Source organism: Colobus angolensis, unplaced genomic scaffold (genome assembly GCF_000951035.1).
Source record: "Colobus angolensis palliatus isolate OR3802 unplaced genomic scaffold, Cang.pa_1.0 Scaffold157, whole genome shotgun sequence".
NCBI lineage: Eukaryota > Metazoa > Chordata > Mammalia > Primates > Cercopithecidae > Colobus > Colobus angolensis.
The window spans coordinates 1,310,804-1,320,311 of record NW_012114677.1 but is presented as its reverse complement, the minus strand read 5'-3'; the positions used below and the strand labels follow the sequence as shown (position 1 = coordinate 1,320,311).

Sequence of the window (9,508 nt, the reverse complement as noted above, 5' to 3'; positions counted from 1 at the left end):
CCTGGCGCTCGGCTCGGGAGCCGGAGGGACGCCGCGGGCTGAGGAGAGGCCTAAGGAAAAGGTTGAGCTCCACCCGCGGGATTGAGACGGCCGGGCCGCCGCGGGCCGCTGCGACGCTGATACGTCGCGCCTTGGCGGGCGGGGGCAGCTTTGGCGGGAGATTCGGCCGCGCGCGACGCGGCGCAGGTTGTGGGGGAAGGGCAAGGGGCGCGTTTCTCAGCCTGGGTCGTGGCGCATCTCCTATTGGTCCCGGCCCGGGTGGAGCGCGGCTCTGCTTGGTCCCTGCCCAGGTGGGGGCGTGTCTCCTCCCTGGCGGGAACCCGGAACCCGGAAGGCGTGGCCTATGGCCAGTACTGACTGCTCCCCACGGTCCCGTGGCCGCTGCAGGCCCGTGGCCGCTGCAGGCCCGTACCCGCGGTCTGTTTTGAGCCGCTTAGTTTTGGAGTAACCTTTTAGGTAGCGATAGTTGACCACTACGCTGAGTCTTTCTGGTCCCACTGCCCTGGCCGTTAGCTGCACACCGGCCACCGACTGAGCCGCTAGTCTCCGCCGCTAGTCTCGGATGCCGCTGCCTCCCTGCCCGTCCGTGACGTCCTCCACTGTGTCGCCGGTACCTGACGCTCCCACTGTCTGCCTGGAGTTGACTGGACTTGAAGTATCCTGAAGAATCCCTGGCTCAGCAGGGAGGCCCCCCCTGGAGGCGAGGTCCTGTAGATCCGCACCATTTGTCCCGCTTCCCCGCTGCCGTCACAGTTGCAGCTGATGGCCCCGCGGATCCAGCCAAATAGAACCCCAACAGGGGTGCACATACACCTGGAAACAGGTTCCCACAGCTTCCTGTTGGGGACAACGTGAGGGATGCAGGAGAGAGTGGAACCAGCCAAAAGAGGGGGCAGTGGGGTCAGGTCCAGGCGGCTGAGCCCCAGGGATGCTTGGGATCCCTCTCAGGCCCTACACCCCTGAGAGGGCCTGGCTTTTGCACCTGCTGCCCTCAGGATTGTGCCTTGGTGCGCCCACCGCCCCCTTCTGAACTTGAAAAGGTCATCCTAAGACTAGGAGACACATCCTGTCCCCTCCTTCCCCAGGCCCTGGGCATCCCATAACCCTCAATACTGTAAACTAGAAATAAAATCCTTGCAGGGTGCGGTGGCTCACGCTAGTAATCCCAACACTTTGGGAGGCCGAGGTGGGAGGATCATCTGAGGTCGGGAGTTCGAGACCAGCCTGACCAACACGGAGAAACCCCGTCTCTACTAAAAATACAAAATTAGCCTGGCGTGGTGGTGCATGCCTGTAATCCCAGCTACTCGGGAGGCTGAGACAGGAGAATCGTTTGAACCCGGGAGATGGTGGGTCAAGATCATGCCACTGCACTCTAACCTGGGCAACAAGAGCGAAACTCTGTCTCAAAAAAAATTAAAATCCTAAGCCCCCAACAACTGAGCGGACACCAGTGGCAATAAGATCAAGGGTCAAGGGGACACCAGTGGCAATGAGATACCAAATTATGAATAGGACCTAAGGTCATGCCAGGCAAGGGTTAAGTCACACACCCTACATTTAAACTATATTCTTACTGTCACACTGCTTTTCTTTTCCTCTTAGTAGCTCAACAAGCACTGGCCTTGAGATAAGCAGTATTGAAACAGTGCAGTGGCTGAGATGATGGCTCATGCCTGTGATCCCAACTCTTTGGGAGGTTGAAGCCAGAGGATTGCTTCAGGTCCAGAGTTTAAGACCAGCCTGGGCAACATTGAGACCCTGTCTTACAAAAAACTTTAAACAAAAAGGCTAGGCACTGTGGCTCACACCTGTAATCCCAGCACTTTGGGAAGCTAAGGTGGGAGGATCGCTTGAGCTCAGGAATTCAAGACCAGCCTGGGCAACATAGCAAGACTTCTTTACTAAAAATCAAAAAAATTAGCCGGCTGTGGTGGTGTGCGCCTGTGATCCCAGCTACTCGGAGGCTGAAGTAGGATTGCTTGAACCTGGGAGGTCAAGGCTGCAGTGAGCCCAGATGGCGCCACTGCACTCCAGCCTGGGCAACAGAGTGAGACCCTGTCTCAAAACAATAAAAACCAATTTGCAGTTCCACCAGATGCCAACTGATCCCCCAGCCCCTATTCCACTAGCCATAACTACAGGTTTCATTGGAACTACAGGTTTCATTGAACAGGCGACTGATTTCAGTAACTTGGTCCAGATAAGAGACCACAGTGATGGACCACTTCTGGCCTGTGTAGAACCTCATTATAATACATTTAAATGTTGTCTCCACCCCAAAGTGAATGTGGATTATGTTTGTTCAGGATGCAAGCATCAGGACTGCCTTCATGAATATTCATAGATCTTCTTGTCACCTGCTGAATATGCATGTTTAGCCAACCCATTCAGCTCCTGCCTCAACCCCTCCTCCTCCTCTGAAGTGCCCATCTCTGGTCTTGGCCAGAGGCTGTGCTTTCCTTGCAGGAAAGGCCACCTTGCAGGCTGTAACTTTTTTATTTTTTTGAGACGGTTTCACTCTTGTCGCCCAGGCTGGAGTGGAGCCTCAGCTCACTGCAACCTCTGCTATCCGGGTTCAAGCGATTCTCATCATCAGGCTGTAATTTTTCGGAAGAAATAAAGTCTCCTCTAAGTTAACAGCACAGAGCCAAAGAGTCCAAGTGCCTGGGAGCCCCAGGGCCTGGCACACAGTCAGGGTCTGTAACAGCCCCTCAGTAGATGCTCACTAGTCTCTGTCGTTGGTTAAAGCAGTGCCTGGTTGTGTATGCAAAAGAATGCTAGTGAAAGCGCCACACTGGAAAGAATCCGAAGACACTCGGAGCACAGGAAACTAGAGCCCACTGTCATATCTTTCAACAGGATTACGTGTACTATTTCCCCAAGAACCGTCCTGTGAGTCGAGAAGCAGAATGGGGAAAACAGCAGCCAGCACTCACTGTCCAGTTGCTGGGGTGCTCACCTGAGGGCCCAGTGCTGTGGGGAACCCGGGTGCCGCCTTGTTTGCCCTAGGTGCTTAGCTGGCAATTCCTGGGCCACCCTCACCCACAGTGAGGTCAGTAGAGACAGAGAGACAGCCTGGTGTCCTCACAGGAGGCAGCTGCAAACATAAGTGAACCGGAAAGGCTGCTCGCTCCTTGGCTACCCACGTGTCCGCACATCAGTTCCTGAATCTGGAAGGAGCCACAGTGGCAACCACACAGTGACTTCCCCCAGGATGTGTCTCTGCCCCTCCTGCCCTGCTCCTGCAGATGGCCCTGGGTTGGGGGTTGTCAAGACCCCAGAGCCCCCAAACTAGAAATCAGAGAAGGTTCCTACTGCACCCGCCTCCAACCAAAGGGTTTTTTCCTCCTTATTCTGAACAAAGCACGCCACGCGCACAATTCCACCTCTAAGGTGGCTTCTCCAACACCCCCAGGCCATTCTCCAACTATGACAAAAGTTTGGTTTTAATATCGGGCCACACAAAACACAGTACATCACTTCAGAGTACATTTTATTAAATACGGTGTCATTTGGCTACAATAGATTTGTCTTTATAAAACTAAGTTACTTTTTTTTTTTAATTTTACTTTTTTGAGACGGAGTCTCGCTCTGTCGCCCAGGCTGGAGTGTAGTGGCCGGATCTCAGCTCACTGCAAGCTCCGCCTCCCAGGTTCACGCCATTCTCCTGGCTCAGCCTCCCTAGTAGCTGGGACTACAGGCGCCCGCCACCTCGCCCGGCTAGTTTTTTGTATTTTTTAGTAGAGACGGGGTTTCACCGTGTTAGCCAGGATGGTCTCGATCTCCTGACCTCGTGATCCGCCCGTCTCGGCCTCCCAAAGTGCTGGGATTACAGGCTTGAGCCACCGCGCCCGGCCCAAAACTAAGTTACTTCTTTTGTAGTAAAAACAACCCCAACCCACTGCCCCTCTTTGGCAGCCCTTAAAACTGAGGATCAGCTGGGTGCAGTGGTTCACATCTGTAATCTAAGCACTTTGGGAGGCCAAGGCGGGCAGATCACGAGGTCAGGAGATTGAGATCATCCTGGCTAACATGGTGAAACCCCGTCTCTACTAAAAATACAAAAAATTAGCCGGGCGCGGTGGCAGGCACCTGTAGTCCCAGCTACTCAGGAGGCTGAGGCAGGACAATGGCGTGAACCCGGGAGGCGGAGCTTGCAGTGAGCCGAGTTCATGCCACTGCACTCCAGCCTGGGCAACAGAGCAAGACTCCGTCTTAAAAAAAAAAAAAAACACAACTCAGGATCAAGGCTAGGTCTGGCTCCCAGGCATGGCCCCTGCTGCCTTCACCTGCTGAGTGCTCCAGGAAGCCTCCCAAATCCCAAGGGTCAGGCCACCTGAGTCCATCACCTCTGCCTGAAACAGTCAAGCCCAGGGGCTTTGGGCCGCAGGTGTAAGGCCCTCCAGTAGCCACGGCTGTGTCAGGGCTGTGCCTGGGGCCTGGCCAACATCTCCCCTCCCCTTGAACCAACAGGAACTGGGCAAGACACCCACCAGAGCCTTGACCACACGGGGCGTGCACCCCCTTCTGAGCCTGGGAGACCCTGGGGGAGTGGGCAGCCTGTGCTGGACCCCGGTGGGCTTGTGTTCTGGATGTCACTATGGCACTTTGGTCCTCAACCCCCACCCCTACCCAGCAGTCTGAGGCCTCAGCCTTCCCTGGACTTGTTGGGCAGCAGAAGGCACCAAGGACAGGATGAGAACCCCTGAGGGGCATCCCCACAAATGAGGGCACTCTGACCTGTCCTTCCATTGCCACCCCACCCAGGAATGGCCCTCAACTGGCCACAGCCACCAGGAAGCCCCAGGACTGCTCCCACACCACAGCGGTGCCCTCTTCTCTATCCCACCTTTGGGACCTACCCAGGGTTCTCCAGGTAGCCAGGGGCCAGCTCCAGGACAGGGCAGAAGAACGCAGATCTGGGTCTGGCACCTAACTGAGGGCGGGTGTGCTCCAGGGAAGTAAGGCAAATGGCCCAGGTGATGACCACCTGGGGTAGACCCAGGGTCTCCAAGGAATGGCTTGGCGGCAAACGCTGTGTTTTGTGTGTGCAGGATCTGCCCCCAGCAGCAGGAAGGGGGCAGAAGGGAGGCGAAGAGGAGGTACCCAGGACTTGTACCCTGGCTGCCAAGCAGGGTGGGGTGTTTTCATGAGGATTGCTTTTAACCAAAAGTCCTCAGCCTTCTGCAGACCCAGGGCAGAGGTGAGGTGCTCCAGATCATGTGCTTTGAGTAGAGCCCTTTGCCAGCCAGGAGGCCCAGCCACCCCCTTCCCCGCCCCGTGGCTGGGGGGACACAGAGTCACCTCAAGGCCCAGCCCACTCAGCGCACAGTGCACACATCCAGGATGCAGAAGCGTGCGCGGCAGGTGGGGCAGGGCACGCGGCTGGCCAGCCAGGTGTCAGGGCGCAGGGGGTCCTGGCGGCTGGCGAACCACTTCCCCATGCAGGTGAGGCACCACATGGGGCGGCAGTAACACTGCTGGCACTCGCCTGCGGCTGCCTCCTGACAGGTCTTCACCAGCTTCACGCTGGCACGCGTCTGCATGCAGCCTATGCAGGCCTCCAGCTCCTGCGGGCAGGTGGAGCGTCACCAGGAGCCCAGGCAGACACCCATGGGCACCCACCCATCCACCTGGCCCAGGCCCCCACCTGGCTGCTGGGCACTGAGTAGGCCGGGTTGACCTCTACCAGGGAGGCAAATGTCTCCAGGAACAGGTCGCCCAGGCTCTGGTGGATGACCACGTGGGCTGCCCTGCGGATGGGTGCCCGGAGTTTCTCGCAGAGCTCCCCATACTCAGTGGAGTTCAGCCTGCAGGGAGGAGAGCTGCTGGGCCCCTCTGCAGGGCGAAGGGAGGGGGAGATGGAGGCCATACCCCAAGGAGTGACAGGGCAGCTGTCGCACCAGGACCAACCAGGAGAGATGGCCCTAAGGCCAGAGCCCAGGGACCCAGTGCCAGACAGCCCAACCTGGGCATGGGGCAGACCTAGGAGCAAGGCAGCTGTCCAGCCTGAGGGCTGCACTGTCCTGAGTGCTCCCCAAGAATCTGGGGGAGACGGCTCCAGGGAGAGTGGAAGAGGAGGCCAAGAGTGCAGGGGGGCCCAAAGGAGGGCTATGCGGGAGGGCTCAGTGACTGGTGTCTCGTGGACACCTTGCCTGGTGTCACACAAGTCCAGTAGTGCTGGAGTCCACACCGGCTACGCCTAGCACCTCCCAGGGGTCATGGCGCCAGAGCCTGGCTCTGGCCTGCCGCGTGCCCTCTGCACCCCCTCTGCACCCCCGCAGGCACCACACTCTTACCGGATGTCAAAGGCCTGCACGGCAGGGTTGGCGCTGGCCACACGGATGGTGAGGAGCTGCACGGGCAGGTTCGAGTCTGGCGAGAGCTCGTGCTGCCGAGACTCCGTCACAGTCAGGTGCACGTCCTGCTGCTGGGCCACGTGCACTCGGTAGGTGGTCACCTTCATCACCCACATGTCTGTCACAATCACACGGGCACCTGGTGCGCCAGTGGCAAACTTGTCAATCCGCCGGAACTCAGTGTTGACGGAGGAGGCAACAGCCTGCCAGCCTGACTGTGGGAGGGCATAGAGTGCCAGTGTGCGCGCCAGTGGGTGGCGGGCCCACCGGTCACGGGACCAGTAGTAGATCAGGATGCAGGCGACAGAGGGGAGGGTCACGGCCAGCAGCAGGAAGAGCCGCCAGGCCTCAGGGGCCTGGCTGAGGAAGTGGAACCGCTTTTCTGAAGCCGCAAGGCACATGCCCACATAGTAGCCTGCAAAGGACAGGGTGAGCCTCAGGAGAAAGTGGGTGCCAGGCCGCTGTCCACCCCCACACAGCCCTGGGCCTGGCCTTCTGCCCGGGTTCCAGGGTCACCTCCCAGGGTAAGTGGGTTTTACCCACTCTGCACTTCCCTAGCCGGCCCACTCTGTCCCTCCCTGTGGCAATGGCAGGATATATTAGGGGAAAAGGTGTTTAATTTGCTGCTTTAGTTTCATACAATATGTAAATATTGAAAAAACTACAAAAGCCTAGAAAGGGAAAAATAAACACAATCAAGTGTCCCCTCAGGCAGAGCTGACCCCTGGCCTGCCCAGGGCAGCTGCCTGGACAGGATCTCAGTCTCTCAATCTCACCGGCTCTGAGAAGGCTGGTCAAAAGTGGCCCATCCCAGAGCTGAGAAGTTGTGTGTGAGAAAGGAAGCAAGGGTCAAAGAATGATGGGACACGCCCAGAGGACACAGAGCCAGCTTCAGGGCCCTGCTGGCCAGATCGGGGACAATTTGAAGGTCCAATAAGCAATGGAGACGGGGAGGAGTTGCACTAGCAGGTTCCAGTTGGCAAAAAGTAATAGTCCACATTTGGAGTTGGCCCAGTCACTGAATTTCAAGGTAATGTGACATGTAACAATAGGTTACTAGGGGCTGGGCGCGGTGGCTCACGCCTGTAATCCCAGCACTTTGGGAGGCCGAGACGGGCGGATCACGAGGTCAGGAGATTGACACCATCCTGGCTAACACGGTGAAACCCCGTCTCTACTAAAAAATACAAAAAAATTAGCCGGGGGTGGTGGCGGGCGCCTGTAGTCCCAGCTGCTCGGGAGGCTGAGGCAGGAGAATGGTGTGAACCCAGGAAATGAAGTTGCAGTGAGCCAAGATTGCGCCACTGCACTCCAGCCTGGGCGACAGAGTGAGACGCCGTCTCAAAAAATAAATAAATAAATAAAATAAAAATCAATAGGTAACTAATACCTAATAAAGCTTGAAAACTTTCAAACTAAGTTAAAAATAAAAAGAGCTTGACATCCAACTGTGAGGTCAGCTGTGCTGTCTGCTCCAGGTGTGGCCGCCATGATTCACCTGTGTTCCCTCACAGGCCTCTGGGGAGGGTGCAGTTGGAACGGATACAGAAACCCATCCAGTAGCCCTCCAAAGCGGCCTGGTCAGGGTCCTAGCCCCACTCAACCCCATCCATCTCTCAAGTGGGCCCCCAGCCCACCCTCTCCACGAGGCAGGCCTGGGCGTCTCCACCCCACACCTGCCTCCAGCTCTCCTGGGCCCGGGCAGCTGCATTCTCACACCGGGATGTGGAGGGTCACCCCTCGTTTCCTCAGAGCGGCAGACCTGGCCAGCAACTGGCCATTTGTCCTCCCAGACCTGCGTCTGCCCTTGCGTCCTCCAGAGGTTCCGCCTTGAAATCCCTTTTCAGCCACTGCACCCCCCCACCTCCCACCTGTGCGTCATCCAACCAGCTGAGACAAGGACCTTCCAGAGCCCCAGTTAGCACCTGAGACCCAGCCCAACACCCCCCGGACAACTCTGAGGGTCCCACCTGCACAGAGGCCCTCCTCAGCCTCTGCCCCTGTGGCGCCCCCAAACTGGAACTGCCTCCAAATCCGCCTGTTCTCCCCATACCCACCTTCCAAGGCCTAGAGTAGTGCCACCCTCCACACAGCCCCTCTGACTCCTTCTGTTGGACTCAATCAACAGTTGCCTTCTCCTGGCCACTGCCCCCAACCACGACAAGCAAAGGCTGCTTGGCCTTGCAACCCCCCAGCACGTGACGGTTCAGGACTTGGTGAGCCGAGGCATCCCCTGCCCAAGGTTCTGTACTCGGGTTCCCGTCACCTGCAAGCCAGCGCCGGCGGCGCCCCTAAGCGCGCTCAGCCCACGCCGCGGTCCCTCTGGATGAGGACCGGCGCCTACTCCCCAGGTGCGCCCAGGCGCTTTCGGGGCCTGGGCGAACTGGCGGAGGCCTCCTCCTGACCTCCCAGCAAGCCCTGCGCAGGAGAGGACGCGGCTGGCCGGCCAGAGCAGCCTCACCGAGCGGCAGCAGCGAGTGGCACAACAGCGTGGCGGCCGTGCGGCGCAAGTGGAAGGGCACGAAGGCGGCGTCCTCGCTGCCCAGCCAGCCCGACAGCAGGTTCTGCACCGTGAGCCCCGCCGCGTGGAACTCGTTAGGCGTGAACACAAAGCACACGGCGAACACCAGATAGGCGAGAGTGAAGGTCACCTCGGGGCTGTCCATCGCGCCGCCGCCGGGAAGCTGTCCGGCGAGCACCCCGCCCCCGGCGCGGGGAAGAGGCCACAACGCCCAGACCCCGACCTGTCGGTTGCGGCAGCCGCCGCCTGGCCGCCCGCAGGGCACTCTAGGAGATGGAGTCCTGCCGCCCGCGGGGCGCTCTGGGAGATGCAGTCCCCGTGAGGGTGCGGCCTCTCTTCAGGGCCCGCCCTGGAGGCGGCACTGCACCTGGTCTCAGTGCACAGCTGGTGAAACTTAGGCCTGAGCCAGCGGCTCTCAGGGCCTGGCCATGAAGCTCCGCCCAGTACCGTCAGCTGCAGAACCCGAAATTCGTGCGGCGACGGCGAGCCAGAGGTCTCAGCTTCAGACACACCCGGCAGGCCCTCCACTCCGGAAACGGAATCGTCGGCGCACGAGGGGGGGCGGGGCCGGCGAGAGGCAGCTTCCCATTGGACCCCCGCCCTCCTGCGGTCCCGCCCCCGGCCG

At 58.8% G+C, this 9,508-nt stretch overlaps 1 protein-coding gene across 1 annotated transcript in view; it reads right to left on the bottom strand.

The window, feature by feature from the left end:
• TMEM129 (transmembrane protein 129, E3 ubiquitin protein ligase) overlaps nt 1-9,195 on the bottom strand; it is a 10,383-nt gene extending 1,188 nt beyond the window's left edge. Inside the window, exons 1-4 of the mRNA XM_011936776.1 lie at nt 8,824-9,195; nt 6,303-6,777; nt 5,654-5,813; nt 4,239-5,573 (exon numbers count right to left, since the gene is read on the bottom strand). Of these exons, the coding sequence (XP_011792166.1) occupies nt 5,325-5,573; nt 5,654-5,813; nt 6,303-6,777; nt 8,824-9,028 (1,089 nt within the window). The 5' untranslated portion in view covers nt 9,029-9,195 and the 3' untranslated portion in view covers nt 4,239-5,324. The remainder of the gene's footprint in view (nt 1-4,238; nt 5,574-5,653; nt 5,814-6,302; nt 6,778-8,823) is intronic.
• Nucleotides 9,196-9,508: the final 313 nt, after the last annotated feature.